The sequence below is a fragment of the Emys orbicularis genome, chromosome 7 (genome assembly GCF_028017835.1).
Source record: "Emys orbicularis isolate rEmyOrb1 chromosome 7, rEmyOrb1.hap1, whole genome shotgun sequence".
NCBI lineage: Eukaryota > Metazoa > Chordata > Testudines > Emydidae > Emys > Emys orbicularis.
Window position 1 is genome coordinate 92,336,937 of NC_088689.1, and position 23,481 is coordinate 92,360,417.

Sequence of the window (23,481 nt, forward strand, 5' to 3'; positions counted from 1 at the left end):
CCCCGTACAAGAGGTCGAGAGACCAGAAGCGCCGGTCTCAGCGACAGTCCCGCTCTGCCCCACAGCCAGGGCCCTCTAAGGGCAAGAGGCAGGGAAAGAGGCGGTTTTGACTATTTGCCGGGGAGCACCAGGCAGTTGCCAGGGAGACCCCCCTATTAATAAAGTTTGTGTTCTGCAACCGATTGTCTGCCTTCTGCAGGGCATGGTCCCGTATAACTTGGGACCAATAGGTCCTCAACACCGTTTCCAGGGGCTACACGTTGCAGTTCAGCTTACCCCTGCCCAACCCCCCCCCCCCCGATGGGCCTGGGGGACCCGGAGCATGCCCACCTCCTAGGGCAGGAGGTGGAGCGACTACTGCACCTGGGGGTGGTGGAAAGAGTTCCAGTAGAATTCCAGGGCAAGGGTTTCTACTCCTGATATTTCCTGATCCCAAAGGCAAAAGGGGGTCTCAGGCCCATCCTGGACCTGCGGGATCTCAACCGTTTTCTGGTCCGCTCCAAGTTCCGAATGGTATCCCTGGTCTCTATTATACCCTCCCTGGAGCCAGAGGATTGGTACGCTGCCCTGGACCTTCAGGAAGTGTGTTTTCACATCCATATTTTCGAGGGGCACAGGCCCTTCCTCCGCTTCCTAGTGGTGCTAGACCACTACCAGTTCATGGTCCTTCCGTTTGGCCTATCCACAATGCCCAGGGTTTTCACAAAGTTCATGGCTGTAGTAGCGGCCTACCTCAGACGGGAGGGGGTACAGATCTTTCCATACCTGGACGATTGACTTTTCAAGGGCAACTCTTGGTCCCAGGTAAGGGCCCATGTGGAGCTGCTCCTGTCCACATGCGTCGATCTCGGCCTAGTGGTGAACGAGACCAAATCAATGTTAGTTCCAGTGCAGCGCATAGAGTTTATTGGGGCACTGCTGGACGCCTTAGGGGCCACAGCCTCTCTCCCGCTGGGCAGGTTTGAGACCCTAAAAGATCTCATTGCCTCGGTCACAGCTTTCCCGGTGACAACGGTGAGAGCGTGCCTTCGGATCCTGGGGCACATGCTGGCATACACCTATGTGGTCTGCCACGCCAGGCTCCGAATGAGGCCCCTCCAGCTCTGGCTAGCCTCCCAGTTCTCCCAGGCCCAGGACGGGCTAGACAAGGTTCTCACGGTACCGTCCCCGATACTTGCCTCCCTACAATGGTGGTCTTACCGGAGCAATATGCTGCAAGGGGTTCCTTTTCGAGAGGTGACCCCATCTTTAGACCTGGTGTCCGATGTGTCGGACTTGGGCTGGGGAGCTCACAAAGGGAACGTGCAAACCCAGGGGATGTGGTCGACCTTGGACTTGTCCCTCCACATAAATGTCAAAGAGCTCAGGGCGATACGGTTGGCATGTGTTGCCTTCAACACGCACCTGCGCGGCAAAGTGGTCAGAGTCCTAACGGACAACACCGCCGCAATGTACTACATCAACAGGCAAGGTGGGACTCATTCCTCGGTCCTCTGCCGGGAAGCCCTGAGCCTATGGGAGTTCTGTATAGCCCACGGAGGGCGTTCCACTTACCAGGCGTCCGCAATACGCAAACCGATCGCCTCAGCAGGGTTTTCTCCCCCAAGTACGAGTGGTTGCTCCACTCGGAGGTCACTCACCGGCTCTTCCGAGAGAGGGAAGTTCCCCAGGTTGACCTCTTCGCAACCTGCCAGAACCGGCGTTGCCCCTAGTTCTGTTCCAGGGGGTGTGTGGGGAGGGGCGCAATCTCTGATGCCTTCCTCCTGCAGTGATCGGGCCAGCTTTTCTACGCTTTCCCACCGTTTCCCCTTATCGGCAAAGTCCTGCAAAAAGTAAAAACAGACAAAGTGCGCGTCATCCTTATAGCCCCAGCGTGGGCCTGCCAACACTGGTACAGGACCCTCCTGCACTTCTTGGCGGCCCCTCTGAGGAGGCTGCCGCTTTGCCCAGACCTCCTCTCCCAGGACGAAGGCCGCCTTCTCCATCCCTATCTGGCTAGACGAGGAGGAGGGGAGGTATTCGGAAGAGGTCAGGCGTGTCCTCCTGGAAAGTAGGAAGCCGTCCACACGCCGGACGTACCTGGCAAAGTGGTCCAGATTCTCCAGGTGGGCGGGGGAGTGGGGAGCTTCCCCATCGTCCGCACCGCTCCAGCTCATCCTTGAGTACCTCCTGTCCCTTAGAACCCAAGGGCTGGCACCCGCCTCTGTCAGGGTACACCTGGCAGCCATATCGGCCTTCCACCCGCCGGTGCAAGGACACTCGGTCTTCTCCCATAATATAACCTCCCGCTTCCTGAGAGGCCTTGACTGTTATTCCCATATGCTAGACACCCTGTGGCGCAATGGGACCTAAACCTGGTGTTATCCCGCCTCACGGGGCCTCCCTTTGAACCCTTGGCCACGTATTCCTGGTCTCACCTCTCATGGAAGGTAGCCTTCCTTGTAGCGATCACTTCTGCCCGTCGTGTCTCTGAACTCAGGGCCCTGACCTCGGAACCCCCATATACAGTCTTCCACAGGGATAAAGTCCAGCTTTGCCCACATCCGGCTTTTCTCCCGAAGGTGGTCTCCGCCTTCCAGATGGAACAGAACATCTTTCTTCCCATGCTCTGTCCTAAGCCCCATTCCTCCAACGAGGAATGCTGCCTTCACACGCTCGACGTGTGTAGGGCATTGGCTTTTTATCTGGATCAGACCAAGCCGTTCTGGAAATCCTCGCAACTTTTTGTTGCCTCGGCCGAGTGTGTGAAGGGGCAACCAATCTCCAACAAGTGTCTTTCCTGCTGGATCACCTCGTGCATACACACGTGCTATGATCTAGCCGGGGTTCCCCCGCCACCGATCATCAGGGCGCACTCAACAAGGGCTCAGGCCTCATCGGCTGACTACGTAGCTCATGTCCCTATCCTGGTCATCTGTAGGGCGGCCACTTGGGCCTTAGCTCACACGTTTATTTCGCATTATGCGATCGTCTCCCAACCTAGGGATGACGCCGGGTTCAGCAGGGCAGTACTGCGTCCTGGGAACTTGTAACTCCTACCCACCTCCAACAGATATAGCTTGGAATCACCTACTGTGGAATACACATGAGCAATCACTCAGAGAAGAAAAGACAGTTACCTGTTCCGTAACTGGTATTCTTCAAGATGTGTTGCTCATGTCTATTCCACATCCCGCCCTCCTTCCCCTCTGTCGGAGTTGTCCAGCAAGAAGGAACCAAGGGTGGGGGGAGTGCGCAGCTCCCCTTATAGCGCGATATAGAGGTGCCACTCCAGGGGTCGCAGCGGTGCTCCCCCAGTACAGGTACTGCTAAGGGGAAAACTTCCTGCACTGGTGCACGTGGAGAGCACGCACACCTACTGTGGAATAGACATGAGCAACACATCTCGAAGAACACCAGTTACGGAACAGGTAACTGTCTTTTGTTGGCAGAGCAAAGGGAATGGGTGGTGACGTGGTGAGATAAAAGAAGCACTTTGGAAGTAAGGACCAGAAGTTTCTAGAGAAGGGAGAGGAAGTGGAGGGTCTTGAAGAAGTCAGTGACATGATCAGGTTGATGATCTAGGAAGATGATGTTTATATTAGCAGCATTTTGAATGGACCTGAAAGGGGTCAGGATTGCGGGAGTAAAAAGAGGAGATGAGGGCCTGGATAGAAGTTTTGGCAGTCTGGACACAGACGAAAGGGTGGGTCATGGAGGTGTTAAGAGAAAAGCATCATGATTTGACTAAAATCTTATTGTGAGGGAGGGCAGAGTTGATGCCCAGATTAAAAGAGAAGAAAGGGAAATTTAGTAAGATAAAACTTCCAATTATTTTATATAAAGAAAAAATCAAAATATAATACAATAATGCAATTAATTTTATATCATAAAAATACAACATATATAATTTAATATGAAATTTAATTTGAAGTATGATGGGGCCTCAATTAAGAGGCTTTATAGTGTGTGCCCTTTCAGTGGTATGGATTACTCAAAAATATGGGACATTATGAAGAAATTATCCTTCGTCAAGATGGTCTTGTGGCCTTAGAAGCTGACTTATAAATGCATAGTTACTACATCTCTACCCCGATATAACGTGACCCGATATAACACGAATTCGGATATAACGCGGTAAAGCAGCGCTCCAGGGGGGCGGGGCTGCGTGCTCCGGCGGATCAAAGCAAGTTCAATATAACGCGGTTTCACCTATAACGCGGTAAGATTTTTTGGCTCCTGAGGACAGCGTTATATCGGGGTAGAGGTGTATTTAATAATGACTTTTTAAAATCTACTGATAATGCATTTATTAGTTATAAGTAATCTCACATTTTATTTTCCCCAAATCTTTTAATATACTACTGTTTCAGGCTTTGCAGCTGTATTATTAATTTTAAAAAGCTTAACCATCACAAAAGATTTAAAAATGATGTGATAAAAATGAACATCTAAACTTGAGCCAGTTTGTACATTAGCGGCGGACACTAGATGTGGATTCAGTTCCCAGCTCTGCCACAGATTCCTATGTGATTTTTAGGGCCAGATTTAGAGATATTTAGATGCTAACTTCCATTGAAATCAATAGGAATTAGGCGCCTAACCTATTGAGGCACTTTTGAAAATCCCACTAGGCACCTATCTGAATCTTTGGACAACTAAATACCTTTGAAACCGCCCCCCCCCCCCATATGTATGTGCTTCAGTTTCCCATCTCTAAAAATGGGGATAATATTTCTTTTCTCCTGCTCTTTCTCTGTTTTTTTCTGTTTGGATTGTAAATGCTTCCAGACAGGGATTCTCTCTTACTGTATGTACAATGCCATGCAGAGAGAGATTCCATCCCAGTTGGGGAGGGGAAGAAGAGTTAAAAGTGCTAGTAGCACTGTCTAGTTAAATTCTTACGCCATCTATTTTAGATGTCATGAAAGGGTTTCCTGTAGGTGAAATATACAAGGAATCCATTTCAGGAGATGGGACAAGCACACTAGCTTCCTGAGAACTTTACACACACAGGCATAGATGAAGGGGGGAAATAGTGTTGGGGGGAGGCTAGGCCAGGCTGGGAGAGACCTAGAGAGCGGGGTTCGAGGGCAAGCCCGCTTCACACTCACCCCAGGCAGCGCTGACTCCTGTCTCATGGGGCTGGGTCCAGCTGTATCCGGGCCCAGTGCAGGGGGAGGGTTGGAGACCGAGCCTGTCCCACACTTACCCTGGGGCAGTGGCAGCTCCTGTCCCATGGAGGTTGCAGAGCGAGTTTGCCCAGCACTCATCCCAGGCAGCAGCAGCTCGTCTCCTGTCCTGTGGGGTTGGGCCTGGGAATTACAGAGTGAACCTGCCTAACCCTGCACTCACCCCAGCTCCTGGACCCGGTGCATTGGAGAGCTAGCTTGGGCAGCAGAAATTCCACCTGTCCCCCAGTGCTGGTGTGGCCCTGGCTCCCCATTCCGACACACTGGCTCTTGCCACTAGGAAGAAGCTGGAGGAGACCGCCATAGTGTCATGTTGCACATATCAGGGCATGCAGACCTGTACATGCATGGGGGCGGGGAGGGAGAGAGCCAGGCAGTTGGGGAGTTGATAGGTAGTTTGATTTGGAGGGGCTCAGTCCCCTCTAGCCCATGCCACCTATACACACAGGGCAAGGTTACACAAACGTGATACATTAGTAGCTTTAAAAAATGTTTTCCTTCTCTTCTCCCAGTCCCCTAAAGTAAGGATTGGAATCTGAAGCAATCTCATAGTAGGATAAAAACAGCCAAACTTGGCAAGACATCTTTGAGGACATGCTGTACAGGAGGGTAATACTTTCTGTTTGCTGTCAATCACACCCCCAAATTAATCTACATTACATTTAAATATTGACATTTATGAACACTCTTACAACCTATAAGGAACAGACAAAACATTTTCAAATTGCTACAGATCCCCCCTCCCCGCAATCAAAATAGGAATTTCTCATTTAGATGAATTTTTAACATAAAACATTTATACTTACATGAGCTGAGAATATTTTCTTCCACCCTGATTGCTTTCCTTTTAAATATTAATTACAGGAAAATGGGGAGACAGTTATTTATACATAGGGTATTTTCAGTACTTGGGCACCAGCCAAAAATGATGCCATAGCTGGCTCTTGGTCTATAACCATCCAACTATTTCAACATAACCCCCTCAGGCTTGCACCTGGATTGCAGTCCTTTTCAGAAACTTAATTTTATGAATGAGATCATAAAAATAATATAATGTATGTATATAGGGATATGTGTGTGAGTGTGTACTCAAACTCACTCTCATCCATGTGCACAATACATAGTGGTGTGGTATGATGGTTTTATTGGCATGAATTTAGGATGACCACATTACAATGAGTGATGCAGTCATAAGTTATTTATGCAAGTCATCACTAGTGATTTCTGATAAACCTTTATATCACATCATGCATTTTTATATGCCCCCCACATGTTACAGTAACCAATTTTACAAATGTTTCAGTTCTTCTTCAAGTACTTGCTCATGTCTATTCTACGTTAGGTGTGCGCATGCTGCATGCACTGTTGCCGGAAATTTTTCCCTCAGCAATATTCGTTGGTCTGGTTCAAGCGCCCCCTGATGTCAAGCGCTCATGTGCCAGTATAAGGGGCACTACCGGTCCCACACCCTCTGAATTCCTTCTTATTGCCTGTGATGGTCATTGGAACAACTCTCTTGCTTTGGCAAAGTGTTATTCAGTGGTTTCTCTTCAGCTTAGTTTATTAGTCTTAGTTTTAGTAGTAGTATAAATATTGTAAATAGTATTAGTGTAGATCAATCATAGAATATCAGGGTTGGAAGGGACCTCAGGAGGTCATCTAGTCCAACCCCTTGCTCAAAGCAGGACCAATCCCCAACTAAATCATCCCAGCCAGGGCTTTGTCAAGCCTGACCTTAAAAACCTCTAAGTGGATAGTTAGACCCTTTAACATAGAGGGGCTCCCTTCACCCCTGGGGCTAGGCACTCCCTGGGCTTCGAACCCTGTGCCTCCTGCGGCAAGCCTGTGCTGGTGAGTGACCCACACTCTAGTTGTCTGAAGTGTCTGGGAGAGGCTCATGTAGAAGAGTGTTGTGATATCTGTTGGGACTTCAAGCCTCTTACAAAGAAAGACAGGGAGGTTAGACGAAGGGCTATCCTAATGTAAGCCGCACTTAGCCTGGCGTCAGAGCCAAGCTGATTGAATCTGGCACTGAGCACTTCAACTTCGGTGCAAAGCGCCCCTCCAGCACCGTTTGTTTCTCAGCACTATTCTCCATCTCTGGTCCTGAGAAAAAAGGGTAAGAAGCAACAGTCCAAGAGGGACACTCCCCGATACCATGACAGCCTGGTTTTGCCTCAAACTTTTGGGTCACGTGGCCATGTGCACTTATGCGGTACAGTCTAAGACTGAACATTTCCTGGGCCTCAGGCAAGTGCAATATTGGTGGGGAAGGAGGAAACACTTCTGTGGAGTTTGATTATTCTTGTAAAAGCCTTTTCAGGCTGATTGTGGCTTTGGGTGGGATAATGGATTTGGGGGGTGACAGATAAGTGGGTGCAATGTCATAAAAAGGATCATACATTATTTTTGATATAGTGACAGCCAGCTACTGCCCCTTAGGTGGAGCAGGGATTTTAGGTTATAATCACCTTGCACTCCTACAATATTGCCAACCATAGGTGTTCAAAAATCATGAGTCAGGTCCCCCAAAATAGTGAGATTGCCTTAAAAATAAAGAGATTTTTAAAAAGTAATCAAAGTTGGGTTCTTGCCTTATGGATTTTGAGCCCTTAGGGGTCAATTTTTCAAGCTTTTCTCCACAACTATGAGGGCAAGACACTAATGAAAACTCAGATCCTCACAAAATCTTATGATTCTAGAAGCTGAGCCTTTAAGAAAAACTTCAACTATCAGAAGACTTGCAGTAAAATTGAGTGTTCACAACACTGCCTCTGCAAACTTAGATTTCTGTTCCCTGGAACCTGTGCCACAGGGAATTGGGTCCCTTGTCTTCAGTTCCTCTCCCACTTTTATATGCAGTGCACACTCAGGCAATAGCACAGTTCATGGCCATTCTAGTTCTCCATTGTACTTCCTGTTGCAACTGTAATTAGATAGGACTCTGGAGAGTTTAACTGGCAGGGCTCCTAAATGACTCTTGTTTTACGTGCAGTCACTGAAATTGACGTGTCACTTCTCAGTGAGTTAACATGTCTCATAATTGTAAACATAATTCTATATTTGAAAACAGAGCATCACGGTACCTATTCTGGCTGGCTGACTTCCAGGTGCCTGCAAAACTTGCCAGTTTGTATAATTTTCTCTGACAAAATGTAACTTTCTGTGAGCTTCTTTTCTTGAAATGGTTAAACTTTTTTCTTTTTCTTTTTTGTAGGAGGGGTGGGAGACAGACAAAGGGGAGGAACAACAAAGGACCAGTACAAGTTCTTTACTCAAAACCAGTATCTGTTATTTAAAGCACAGCCTTAGACGGTGACTTACAAACCCATATTTATGATTTAATAATGACTTTTAAAAATATAACTAATAAATCCATTATCAGTAGAAGTAATCTCACATTTTATTTTCCCTGAAGCTTTTAATATACCATTGTTTCAGGCTTTGCAGCTGTATTATTAATTTTTAAAAAAGCTTAAACATCACTAAAGATTAAAAAAATGATGTGATAAAAATGAACATCTAAACTTGAGCCAGTTTGTGCATCAGTGGTAGGCAATTAAAATCAGCAGCTTGTATTTCATATTTTTACTTAACCATATGGTAAATATGATTATATGATGTAGTCCTAGAGACAGAGATTCTCTTATTGAAGCTCTTTCTATCCAAGAGTTCAGACTTCTTTGTGGAGCAGACTGTTAAAAGCATCTAACACCACAGTTATACATCTGTTTTGCATTTCAAAACAAGCTCTTTTACACTAAATCCCCTATATTATTCCCCTATCATCAGATTCAATTCTTTTACTTTAGTAAACAGACTGGAATAAAAAGGGCTGCTAATAAAATGTATCAGTTACAAAAATAGTTTCAGTACTAGACTAATTAACCCTGGTGGTTATGCACATCCACAACATCTTTTATTCGATTTAAGAGCCATCACGCTCTCATATGAGCTCATATGAGGCCAAAACTCTGCAAAGTGAAGACTGGAAGGGAGGGTGTCTCATCAGCCTAGGAGAAAAGCTACAATCATCAAAGACACATGCAGATGCATTAGAAAGGGAAATTATTTTGAAAGGTGGTGGATCACTCTAACTCTGATAGTGGAATGGATGTGGAGTGCAGAGAAGCATGCTACTTTGCTGGTCCCTCTTCTACAAAGGACTGAAGAGGGGCGTGCTGTGTGGGAAAGAAATCAGGGAAGAAATACAAGAAGAAAGGAGGAGGTGATGGAATAGTTCCATAGTTTCGCAGTAGCTCACATTGGTGAGCAGGAGAATATGGTCTTTGTTTTGGTTGGTTGGTTGAGTGTGCAAAAGTACCTATAAGGGAAGATTGACAAAATTGGGTTTGTTTAGTCTGGAGAAGAGAAAACTGAGAGGGGACATGCTAACAGTTTTCAAGTACATAAAACGTTGTTACAAGGAGGAGGGAGAAAAATTATTCTCCTTAACCTCTGAGGATAGGACATGAAGCAATGGGCTTAAATTGCAACAAGAGAGGTTTAGGTTATACATCAGAAAAAACTTCCTGTCAGGGTGGTTAAGCACTGGAATAAATTGCCTAGGGAGGTTGTGGAATCTGCATCATTGGATATTTTTAAGAGCAGGTTAGACAAACACTGTCAGGGATGGTCTAGATCAGTGGTCTCCAAAGTGGGGTGCGCAAGAGGATCCTTGGTGGTGCGCGGCAGAAGGAGTGCTTTTCTTTGTGTGTTTTTTTTTTTTTTTTTGCTTTGGCAGTTCGGGCGGGAGTCCAAGCAGCTTTTTTTTTTTTTTTTTTTTTGCTTTGGCGCGGCAGGGGGTGCATGCTCAAAAAAATGTTACTGATAGGGGTGCGCGATCAAAAAGTTTGGAGACCACTGGTCTAGATAATACTTAGTCCTGCCATAAATGTAGGGGACTGAGTTAGATGACCTCTCAAGGTCCCTTCCAGTCCTACGATTCAATGATTAGCCACAGAATACTCACAGTATTACCAGGCCTGCTGTTCCCAAAGGAACAGTACCCACCAGCTTGTAAGAGTCAACTCAGGATCATCATTTTGCTTAACACCAGAGCACTCACATATATTTATAGTGAAAACAAGTATAAGTTTATTATCAAAGAATGTAAGTGATAGTGAGAAAGAATAATGGAAACAAATGGTTACATATAAAACAAAATCATAACATGCTTTCTAGAGACTAAACTTGACTAAGCAAACAACGTGGAGTAGAGTGGAAGAATTATTTCCTGTGTCTTGCTTACCACACTCCTGCTAATACACCCCAAAATGTTTTCTTTTTTTGCAGCAGCAGCAAACAAAATGAATTTTTTTTTTTTTTTTTTTTTTTGCAACAGTGACTAATATTTAGCTTGTGTTCCATTATGACCCCCAGATCCCTTTCTGCAGTACTCCTTCTTAGGCAGTCATTTCCCATTTTCTATGTGTGCAACTGATTGTTCCTTCCTAAGTGGAGTACATTGCATTTGTCCTTATTGAATTCTATACTATTTTCTTCAGACCATTTCTCCAGTTTGTCCAGATCGTTTTGAATTTTAATGCTATCCTCCAAAGCAGTTGCAACCCCTCCCAGCTTGGTATCATCCGCAAACTTTGTGTGTACTCTCTGTCATTATCTAAATCATTGATGAAGATATTGGACAGAACAGACCCAGAACTGATCCCTATGGGACCCCACTCAATATGCCTATCCAGCTTGACTGTGAATTACTGATGATTACTCTCCGGGAATGGTTTTCCAACCAGTTATGCACCCACCTTATAAATAGCTCCGTCTAGGTTATATTTCCCTAGTTTGTTTATTAGGTCATGCAAGATGGTATCAAAAGCTTCACTAAAGTCAAGATATACCCCATCTACCGCTTCCCTCCTGTCTACAAGGCTTGTTACCCTGTCAAAGAAAGCTATTAGATTGGTTTAACACGATTTGTTCTTGACAAATCCATGCTGACTGTTACTTATCACCATATTATCGTCTAGGTGTTCGTTGATTGTTTAATTATTTGCTCCATTATCTTTCTGGGTACTGAAATTAAGCTGACTGGTCTGTGATTCCCCGGGTTGTCCTTATTCCCCTTTTAATAGATGGGCACTATATTTGCTGTTTTCCAGTGCTCTGGAATCTCGCCTATCTTCCATAACTTTTCAAAGATAATTGCTGATGGCTCAGATATCGCCTCAGTCAGCTCCTTGAGTATTCGAAGATGTATTTCATCAGGCCCTGGTGACTTGAAGACATCTAACTTGTCAAAGTAATTTTGAACTTGTTCTTTCCCTATTTTAGCCTCTGATCTTACCTCAGTTTCACCGGCATTCACTATGTTAGACATCCAATCACTACTAACCTTTTTGGTGAAAAATAAAACAGTCATTTAGCACTTCTGCCATTTCCACATTTTCTGTTATTGTTTCCCCCCCGTCATTGAGTAATGGGCCTACTTTGTCCCTTGGTCTTCCTCTTCTAATATATTTATAGAATTTTTTCTTGTTACCCTTTATATATCTAGCTAGTTTAATCTCGTTTTGTGCCTTGGCCTTTCTAATTTTGTCTAATGGTCTGCATACTGCAGCATAGGTGCTTGAACAATTTTTATAGTGGGGGTGCTAAGAGCCATTGAACCAAACTGTAAACTCTGTATATAATGGAAACCATTCCAAGCCAGGGGGTGCGGTAGCACCACCAGCACTCCTAGTTCTAGCACCTATGAACTGCAGGGAATGCTCTGAGGACTCAGGGATTGGTCTGTGCCTATAACTTCCTGTACAGAGAGCAGGGCCTGCAGAGGTATGGAAGATAGTGCTTATGTTGCCAGAGGCTGCTGGTTTCAGGGAGTGGATGCACCTCATCACCACCTGCTGTGTCTCTCAACCCTGAGTATCCCTGGTGAGCGTCACAGTAATATATTTTAATAGATAAGTGTATATGTACATCTACGCTATATAGAAGATGGCTTTGATAATACCATATCTCAAATATTTGTCCTCCAGTAAAAGCCCTGTTCAGACCAATCATCCTGATGTCCTGAGAACTGTATTAGCAGCAAAGAAAATAATTCTAGTGAACCAGAAAAGCAAAACCACACCAACCATAGAATTTAGGATTCCTGCCCTTTGGGACATGGCTAAACAGGAGAGAATTCCCTTTGTGCGCAACAACAAATTGGGCACTTATTTAATCTGGAAATGCTTTTTGGAAATTATGTTGTGATTAGCTGATGTCTGATTTATTCCTGACTACCTGCAGAGTATGCTTGTGTGGTCTATTGGCATGGGAGTTTGGGATGAATAAGCTTCCTCAGTCTGTCTTCTACTTCCTTATTATGTTCTATAGCTACAAATGCATCTGATGCTTCCACCTGAGAGTTTGGGATATCTGCTAATAAGGATAACATGTCATCATTGCATTTCTGTAGTACAGTGTATGTTGATCAGATATTGATGCTATGTCAAATACCAGTTGCTACTATTTCTCCCTTTTATAGTTTAATGTTTACTTATTTATTTTTAGTTCAGAAAATTGATACAATTTTTAATTATAAAGGCCCTCTTGTGGTGATGAAATTTCAGGTTGCTTTGTGGATAAAATCAGTCTGATTCAAACCTCAGCTAACTGTATCTGAGGAGGAAGAACAATATTTGGAAGGGACAAATGCTAAGTCTTCCATGTTTGAGCTCAACCCAGTGTCTGGATGTGCTGGGAGAACTTCATGCCATAATCTTTGCTTTGGGTCTTTTGTCCTTCCTGACTGGCAAAGGCAAGTGGGTGGGAATTATAGAATCTTTAGTGGTGGAAACTGTCAGTGACACCTTTGAAGAGTGTATGCAGTGTTGGTCTCAGGATACTAGAGACACAAGGTGGGTAAGCTAATATGTTGGACCGACTTTTGTTGGCGAGAGAGAAAAGTTTTTGAACTTAAACAGAACTCTTCTTCAGGTAAAGACGGAGTGCCATTTGCACTAGAGAAAGCATGTGCTTGAGCTCTGTATCTCCTGATGCTGACAAGATAGCCAGTATTGACCACTATGTAATTGTCCATATTTGGTTAAGTTTAGGGAAAAGTTTGTGGTAAGAGAACTCTGTGTACCTGGATACCTCTGACTTCCTAGTTTCTTATCAGTTGTGGTTCTGACCTGGGTACAGAATAGAGACCACACTTGTAACGTTGATTGATGGTCATCTTCTGGTGATGGATAAAGATCGGAAGTTGAATTATTATGTTTTTGACACTGTGTGTCAAGAGGTGGTCAGTGTCTTGTTTCTGGCTGGAGTGGATAAGGCTGATCTTGCATGGCTTTGTTCTTTTCTCTCAGAGAGCTCCCAGAGAACAATGTTGGGTGATAGCTCTTCAGCTTGGAGGTTTCTCTCTTGTGGAGTACCAACAGGTTCTGCATTGTCATCCCTCCTAATCAATGTGTAGATGAAACTGTTAGCAGAGTTAATAAGGAGGTGCGTTTTTATTTAGTGAGCAATGCAAGTTTTGTTCCTCTCTTGCTTCGGTTCAGCTAGTGCTAAGGGTGGGTAATTGTCAGAGTCTATTTAAAATTAATTATATTTTAAGAGTTTTAAAGAATGACCAGAGCTTGGGATGGGCACTCTTTCATGTGGTAGTTATAAATTGAATAAATAAATATGGGCTGAGAATTTCAGGTGGAGTTTAAGGTGTTGACATTGACCTATAAATAAATCCCTAAATGGTCTAGGTCTATCCTACCAGAGAGACCATTTTTCTTCCTTTGTGTGATGCTACTACTGTTGAGATCAGTAGACATGGAGTTGCTGCAAGGATATTCTCCATGATAGGTTCCTTGACTTACCAGTTTCTTTTGGTCCTGTGCCTTGGGTTGTGGAACTTACATGGACTCTATTCTTAGTTTGGTCCAAGATAAAGTTTAGTTTTCTGTTTGTAAGACTAGAAATATGCCTGTAGTCAATGAACTATTCAACTTAAAACATATTTTGTTGTTAGCTCTTTTTTGGTTTTGTTGTTCAAAATCTTGGGACCTGTTACATGAATTATAGGACTTGAAGGGACCTTGAGAGGTCATCTAATCCAGTCCCCTGCACTCATGGCAGGACTAAGTATTATCTAGACCATCCCTGACAGGTGTTCGGAGATTTTTAAGAGCAAGTTAAACAATGATGGAGATTCTGCAACCTCCCTAGGCAATTTATTCCAGTGCTTAACCACCCTGAAAAGTTAGGAAATTTTTCCTAATGTCCAACCTAAACCTCCTTTGCTGCGATTTAAGCCTATTGCTTCTTGTCCTATCCGCAGAGGTTAAGAAGAACAATTCTTCTCTCCTCCTTGTAACAACCTTTTATGTACTTGAAAATTGTTAGCATGTCCCCTCTCGGTCTTCTCTTTTCCAGACTAAACAAATCCAATTTTTTCAATCTTCCCTCGTCAGTCATGTTTTCCAGACCGTTAATCATTTTTGTTGCTCTTCTCTGGACTTTCTCCAATTTGTCCACATCTTTCCTGAAATGTGGCACCAGAACTGGATACAATACTCCAGTTGAGGCCTAATCAGTGCGGAGTAGAGTGGAAGAATTGCTTCTCGTTTCTTGCTTACAGCACTCCTGCTAATACATCCTAGAATGGTGTTTGCTTTTTTTGCAACAGTGTTACACTGTTGATTCATATTTAGCTTGTGGTCCACTATGACCCCCAGATCCCTTTCCGCAGTTCTCCTTCCTAGGCAGTCATTTCCCATTCTGTATGTGTGCAACTGATTGTTCCTTTCTAAGTGGAGTACTTTGCATTTGTCCTTCTTGAATTTCATCTTATTTACTTCAGACCATTTCTCCAGTTTGTCCAGATCACTTTGAATTTTAATGCTATCCTCCAAAGCAGTTGCAACCCCTCCCAGCTTGGTTTTGTTCACGAACTTTATAAGTGTACTCTCTATGCCATTATCTAAATAATTGATGAGGATATTGAACAGAAGTGGACCGAGAACTGATCCCTGTGGGACCCCACTTGTTTTGCCCTTTCAGCATGACTGTAAACCACTGATAACTACTCTCTGGGAATGGTTTTCCAGCCAGTTATGCACCCACATTATAGTAGTTCCATCTAGATTGCATTTCCCTAGTTTGTTTATGAGAACGTCATGCGAGACAGTATCAAAAGCTTTACTACAGTTAAGATATACCACGTCTACCGCTTCCCCCCCATCCACAAGGCTTGTAGAAGAGTGTTCTAGAAGCGCTGTCTGTCTAGGTTGATATTATAGATTTTCAAGACACTGACACTGTACTATCATGTTTGCCTTCCTAACCTAAATATACCATTGTAAGATCATGTGAAGCCAGCAAATGTTCACATGAAAGTGTGTATGTATAACAGAATTGAGTTTCAACTCTAGAAAAATATAGTTTAAGATCAATTTATAGCAATAGGAGATTTGGTCATAATAGTATAATATTCATATGCAATTTAAATAGGTTCTGTTACAATTTAACAGACCCCAAAATAATATACCCCAAGCTCATAGTTTTATGAATTAACATACCTTATTTTATTAATATTCATATTTTATGAACATACCTTTTTTTTAAAAGTACATTTAATTGGAATTTCCATACTGATCACATTACAAAGAAGCATTACAACAACATACAAAAAAATTCCTCCACTTCCAGGTCATCCATCCAAAACAAATACTGTGCACTGAAAAAGTCAGTGCAATCATGCAAGCTGCTCATTTGCAAGTACACATAATGCAAACATAAGTATTCATGCACAGCTATTGTGGCAAATATAGAAAGGCTTAGAGGCATACTTGAAATAAAGCAGGGCAGTTTGTATACAGAACTCTGGCTGCTGAAGGAATGATACTTGGCCCACGAGGGAAGCAGCAGCAGGAAAGGTTCAAATCTGAGTTGAGTCACAATTCCTGGGAATTTAGGAGATGGGCATTTGGCTAGAATCTAGTGTTGTCTGGGTTTAGGAGGGTAGAATGAAACAGAACTTGGGAGAGGGAAATTGGGCTGGTGCTGTATTTCACTGGGGGCAAGAGGAAGCAGCAGGGGGACAAGGATTGTACCAGGGATTTGACATGTGTAACTACTTGTTTATAGCTTCCAAGTTGTTAGTATTAACAAAAGAAAATACACGATTTAAAAACCGATTGAACCTTTGAGAGTATCCTTTCATTAATACTTGGTCACTTGAGCCTGTATTACCTTTTTTCCACTTCCTTAGCATTTGATTATCCAAAAGTAGTGTACATCCTTCAAATTTTAACTGTGGGCAAGGACCAATATATTGTGTTATCATCTGCTTTGTATTTGACATGCTTCTAATGTTTCAGGATAATGCTACAGTGTATGGCAAGTGGACTGTGTGTTGCTGTTACATACCATGCATATAATCTGGCCTACATCATTAAAGAGATGTCATATAAACTCTGTATTGTGGTTCCAATAAAGTAAATTAATAACACCACATATCGGATAATGATGATAACTCTGCAGACTACATGCAGGCCTAACTCTGAACACAGTCCAAGTTTATAAATTGACTTCTATATGCAGTGTTTCACGAAGAGCCAGATGCAAGAAACTGCTGCACATCTGGTTGCTTTTAATAGACTTTTGGAATGGAGAGTAGTCATTAAAATATATATATTTTGAAAAGGTATTGCAGTATATGCTAGATAATGGCACATCTCAAATGGAAGGCTGTTTCCCAATTCTCTACATATATATTGTGTGCATTTAGCTAGGGGTGGTGTTTTCATTTCTAAGGAGTGAATTTTAAAAATATCATTATGTAAGAAAGTTTGTCTTCTTACTCAGATTAACTTCTCACACAGACCTATGCACTAAAGAGAGAACGCATAAACCCTGGTATGATGAAATATATCTCTGGAGTATTAATAACAGTTTCTCCAGATTTCCTACCAGAACATATAGTGCTATTAATGTCTCAGTGTTTAAATGTGTAGGGCTTGATTTAAGAAGAGGCTTAATTCTTCATTCTGTCGTATCCATTTATTTGTCCTTCCTCAGATTAACGCTGTTAAGAGATTATTGATGTCAGCATTCAGAGATTTCCATTTCAAAAGTACCACCTCTAGAACTGTTTAACTCTTTGAATTTTGCAGAAGCTTTCCTCCTCTTTAATATAAAATATTTTTCATTCTTTCATAATTGTCTGTAATACATGGAAACCTAAGTATGCAGTAGCCAGGGCCGGCTCCAGGGTTTTGGCCGCCCCAAGCAGCCAAACAAACAAAAAAAAAAAAAGCCGCGATCGCGATCTGAGGCGGCAAATCGGCGGGAGGTCCTTCGCTCCGAGCAGGAGTGAGGGACCGTCCGCCGAATTGCCGCCGAACAGCTGGACGTGCCGCCCCTCTCCGAAGTGGCCGCCCCAAGCACCTGCTTGGTAAGCTGGTGCCTGGAGCCGGCCCTGGCAGTAGCTAATTGTGCTACTAAATGAACATCTAACAATAAGATTTGACTCAATATCCCAGACTCCTTAGCCAATTAAACTTCTAGTGCTGTCAGCTGAAAACTATTAGATTCCTCTGGGGCAGTTTGCCGGAAGTTCTAGAGAACCGTATGGGAAAGCCCTGTAGACGTATTCTGCTGCATCTCTAATGATGAATGCTGACAGTTTGTGCAAGTTCCCACAATTTTCTGCTATAGCAATTCAAGGCTCCTAGGCTTTTGAGGAGGGGCTGGACTAGAAAAGAATGAGGTTGTTGAAGAGGGGTAAGAGGTGATTTTGGTTAATTTTAAATGACTGGGCAAGAAGGACTTCATTTCTGAGTTGTAGTTTTTTTTATAGTAAATATACTAGGAGCACTGAATGGATGCTTCATTTAAAATAAAACAAAATATAATCACTTACATTGAGTCTCACTTAGTTGAATCCACTTAGTGATTATTAAAGAGAGTACTAGCTGCAGCACTTCCAGCTTCTTTTGCAGTCCAGGGAGAATGAACTACTTCAGTTTTAGGGGAAGCTACCTACCTTCTGAAGCAGAGTGAATGTAATTAATAGGAATTAGCAGTACAGTTCCCAGCTGTTTCACCACAAAAACATTAAAAGGTGGAATATGAACAATACATAACAGGAGAATTTTTTTCCTAAACATTTCAGCTTTGCGGCATGCTCTTGGATCTTATCCAAAAGTGCTTAGCATTCTACTTAAGATGATGTGGTGATTGGGAGGACTTTTCAAAATGGACAGAAAAAAATATGCAATAGAAATTGTATATGCAATATATATATATCACATATGGGAAGAAATAAAGTGCGGACAATATAGTAATTTTCTATAGTATGTGATTAAAAAGTCATACCATTAGGAAATTAAAAATCCTATGTAAAATAGATCTCTTGTCAAAGGAATGACGTACACTCTGTGTTGCGATAGCTAAAAATTTTGTCCCAGTTGTACATGACGTACAAAACAGAACAAATAAAGTGTAATGGAGGTTTCCACCAGGTTCTACAGAATCTGCAAAATTTTTCTGCATGATTTTGGAGGAGAATACAACTTTTTTTTATTGGCATTTTTTGTATTGGTAGTTCTGAAATGAAAGATTCTCTGCAGTGGTATGAAAATGTTTGTAATACTGTCAATTCTTCTCCTCATCCCTACCCCACTGTGATTTTCTTCATTAGCCATTGCACAATAATTGTATGGGTGTGCAAAAAGCTTACCCTTTATTTCATAGACTATATGTAGCAATGAGTAATAGTAAACCTTTTACATGTTGTATTTATTTCCTTTTCTGTCTGTTTACTTCACAGGTCCTTGACCAGTATGAGCGAGAGGGGTTTAATTTCCTTGCAAAAGTTTTTAATTCCTCACATTCCTTCTTAGAAGACCTAACAGGTCTGACTTTATTACATCAGGAAACTCAAGATGCTGAGGTAAGAAAATACACTTCAGACTTTAGAGACTAAACACATAATGGCAAAAGGTACCTCGTCCTTAATATTCAGCTTTATAAATATAGGAGCAAATGATTCACTGTTAGAATTGATCAGTGACATTTTGTTTACAAAATTATTTGTGTGTGTCACACTGTGCAGTGAGATAACAATATAACATCTTAGAGTTACAGGGTCATAAATATCACTGGAAGAGTGAGGTAACCAGTTCTTCTAAGAGCATAAGACCTACAGTACAGTATATATGTTCACAGCCAATTAGACTTCTGTTAGAGGAAAAATAACCACATTTCTCTGAGTTTTTGGGGAAGTTAATTAAGAAAAAGTAAGAATTACTTTAAAATTAATGTAAGAAAAAGTAACTGTCTAGTGAGTAGTGTCAATGTGTGATCCTTCCTACAGAAATCAGTTGTCTTTTAGGTCAATCCAAAGTTAATTTCTATTTTGTTATGGGGGATGTGGAAAATGTGCCACTACCATCATAGTGAAAGAAAAAATGAGACACTTTCTGGCTTACTAGAAAATGCAGTGGATAAAGATATATAAAATCTTGACTGTGTGCCATTTAAAATCAGACAGATAAAAGTTCTGAACAGTGTTTTGTTTTGATGATTTGTGACCCTTTTGAAGCCTATAAATGTCTATATTGTTGTACATCTATAATTAATCTTGCAGTATGGTATAGTAATACCCCATGAATGTTTTTAAAGTTGGCTTTAAGAAGTGATTATTCAGTTATTGTAGCCTGCATAAAAGGTTTTAGCTGTTTTTTCAGCTGGAAATGTCTCATCAGTTTTGCTTAACAAGTTTGCTGGGATAATGATGACTTGGCTCTTGGTCTCATGTTTTAACCTTTTAAAATAATTGTAACAGATACTGGAGACAAGAAACCATGTAATACCTGATGGTTTATTAAATCAGATTGTTAACCCCCCAGAAATCATTACTTGCAATGATAGGATCCAACAACGAAACAAGTACTATACAGTTTTTCAGATGCTACTTATTAGCACAATAGTGGTGATGCCTTGGTCTAATTGCCATACATCAGTGACTTTTTCAGTTTGCTTAGAAGACTGTGTTGTTCTAATGACATAATTAAAGGGAATAATATTTGAACTGATTTATAATGTATCCTTTCACATTTATTAGTTCATGAGTATTATCTGCAAGTTTCAGAATGCATTCAGGTGTTTCCACTTGTCAATTTGTGGATATTCTATTATCTACAAAAATATATAGAGTGATACAGATTATTATGAAGTTGAGGCAGTTTACAACTTCATACATCTATAGCTACAATAATTTTCACTTAAATTGGGTGATTATTATAAAAGCAGAAAGTATCTGATTAAAATGTATGGGCAGCAGAGTAGATTACATGCATAAACATTTAATAATGTGGAGCACAACATGAACTGTAACACTCAGATTTTAAAAACTGGTTTTTGTTATTGCATTTCAGAATAATTACATAATATCAATATTTTCTGGCATAAAGAACTAATAGCGTCTTCCAATAGAATGATTAATCCAAAAACTGTGATAGTATTTTACATTAGTTGGGAATTGGTCCTGCTTTGAGCAGGGGGTTGGACTAGATGACCTCCTGAGGTCCCTTCCAACCTTGATAGTCTATGATTCTATGCTTCTATGCAATAATTAAAGTAGTATTAATAATTTTTTATTTCAGTTAGTGAACTTTAAAAAGTCTCCACCGTGCCTAATGTTGGCATGAAATATACAATTGTCTTACACAATTTAAAACAAACAGACCCTTTTTTATTTGAGGGAAAAATCAAAAAACTGATTTAAAAAAATATTATTTGTGTACATTTCTCTTCTAAGCAAAAAGAGGGACTCAGCATAGGCCACACCCTTAATTCTTACTCTGGACTGTTGCCTGGTATTTTGAATTCTTAAAAAATTCCCTTATTGGTGAGATTTTTTTAAAGTGTTATTTTACATTGATTGTTTCTATTTATCACATGATACTATCAGATCTTGAGCTCAGTTTAACCCTATTAATCTCATGAAGCCCTGGTCTACACTACGAGATTAGGTCGAATTTAGCAGTGTTAGGTTGATTTAACCCTGCACCCGTCCACACGACCAAGCCTGTTTTGTCGACTTAAAGGGCTCTTAAAATCGATTTCTGTACTCCTCCCCGGCGAGGGGTTTAGCGCTAAAATCGACCTTGCTGGGTCAAATTTGGGGTAGTGTGGACACAATTCGACGGTATTGGCCTCCAGGAGCTATCCCCAGAGTGCTCCATTGTGACCGCTCTGGACAGCATCTCAACTCAGATGCGCTGGCCAGGTAGACAGGAAAAGCCCCGGGAACTTTTGAATTTCGTTTCCTGTTTGGCCAGTGTGGCGAGCGGATCAGCACAGGTGACCATGCAGAGCTCATCAGCAGAGGTGACCATGGAGTCCCAGAATCGTAAAAGAGCTCCAGCATGGCCCGAACAGGAGGTACTGGATCTGATCACTGTTTGGGGAGAAGAATCCGTGCAGGCAGAACTCCGTTCCAAAAGACGAAATATAAATTCCAATATATTTGCCAAAATCTCCAAGGGCGTGATGGACAGAGGCTACAACAGGGACACACAGCAGTGCCGCATGAAAGTTAAGGACCTGAAGCAAGCCTACCAAAAAACAAAGGATGCAAACAGTCGCTCCGGGTCAGAGCCTCATACATGCCGGTTTTAGGATGAGCTGCATGCAATTATGGGGGTGGCCCCTACCACTACCCCACCACTGTCTGTGGACACCTGCAAGGGAGGAGTCTCACGCAACAGGGATGAGGAGTTTGAAGATGAGGAGGTGGTTGAGGATAGCATAGTGCACAGCAGGCAAGCGGAGAATCCCTTCTCCCCGGCAGCCAGGAACTGTTCATCACCCTGGAGCTGATACCCTCCCAACCCTCCCAAGGCGGGCTCCCAGACCATGAAGCCAGAGAAGGAACTTCTGGTGAGTGTACCTTTGAAAATGTAATACAGGGTTTAAAAGCAAGGGTGTTTAATGATTAATTTACCATGCCAGGCCAGTAGCAAGTAGTCTGGAATCATTGCAGAACAAAACCTTGCAGCAAATGGGTCTGGGCTTTGGCTGTTTGCCTTTGGCTGAAAATAAATCATCCCTGCTGTTAGCCACGCGGTGGGGGGAGTCCCGTTCATGGCTGACCGGGATCTTCCCTGATACTAGCCACGTGGAGGTTGGGGGGGGGGGGCGATCATCCCAGAGAATTGGGTGTGGGGGGGATTGGATTGTGCTGCACATTCACCCTAAAACCGCAGCCCCGCCTTTTAAATGGCCAACCCAACGGACTTTGCTTGGTATGGGAAAGGAGGGTGCTGCTGTTTGAAACCGTTCCCACATGTTATGAAGGTTGAAGAAGCCGAAACCCTTTGCCTTACCATTGCTGCCTGCAAGCCAAATTCTATTGCCCAGCCGAGCGTGTGTGATGTCTCACACCAAACCGGCAGGCACTCAATATAAGAGGCAAAATGCGACCTTGTAGCAAAAGCACATATGCTATGTAATGTGAATCACTTGATTCAGTGTGAAATAGTCTTACATTTTAGAGAACAAAGGGATCTTTTAAAATACTACTCTCCCTTTTTTTCCTCCCGCAGCCGCAAATGTTTCTACGCTCCCCCTATCATTTCCGTCCCAGAGACTAGCGCAGATTAGAAGGCAAAAAACCCACACTCGTGACGAGATGTTCTCAGAGCTCGTGCAGTCCTCCTGCACTGAAAGAGCTCAGCAGAATGCGTGGAGGCAAACAATGGCAGAGTCCAGGAAAGCGTTAAATGAACGCAATGAGAGGAGGGAGGAGCAGGCTGAGAAGAGGCAGGATGCAATTCTGAGGCTAATGGGGGAGCAAACTGACATGCTCAGGCATCTGGTGGAGCTGCAGGAAAGGCAGCAGGAGCACAGACCGCCGCTGCAGCCCCTGTATAACTGCCTGCCCTCCTCCCCAAGTTCCATATCCTCCTCACCCAGATGCCCAAGAAGGTGGGGGGCAGGCTACGGGCACCCAGCCACTCCACCCCAGAGGATTGCCCAAGCAACAGAAGGCTGGCATTCAATAAGTTTTGAACTGTAGTGTGGCCTTGTCCTTCCCTCCTCCCCTCATCCACCACCCCACCCGGTGCTTCCCTCCTCACCCACCCCTCCCGGGCTACCTTGCAAGTTTTCCCCCTATTTGTGTGATGAATTAATAAAGAATGCATGATTTTGAAACAATCATGACTTCATTGCCTCTGAAAGCAGTGATCGAAGGGAGGAGGTCGGTTGGCTTACAGGGAAGTAGAGTCAACCAAGGAGAAACAAACAGAACTGTCACACTGTAGCCTGGCCAGTCATGAAACTGATTTTCAAAGCT

At 42.9% G+C, this 23,481-nt stretch overlaps 1 protein-coding gene across 1 annotated transcript in view; it reads left to right on the forward strand.

Annotated features, from left to right (window-relative positions):
- Positions 1-23,481, forward strand: part of ATG7 (autophagy related 7) — a 287,182-nt gene that overhangs the window by 94,214 nt on the left and 169,487 nt on the right. The window contains exon 18 of the mRNA XM_065408358.1: positions 18,949-19,071. Coding sequence (XP_065264430.1) covers positions 18,949-19,071 — 123 coding nt within the window. The remainder of the gene's footprint in view (positions 1-18,948; positions 19,072-23,481) is intronic.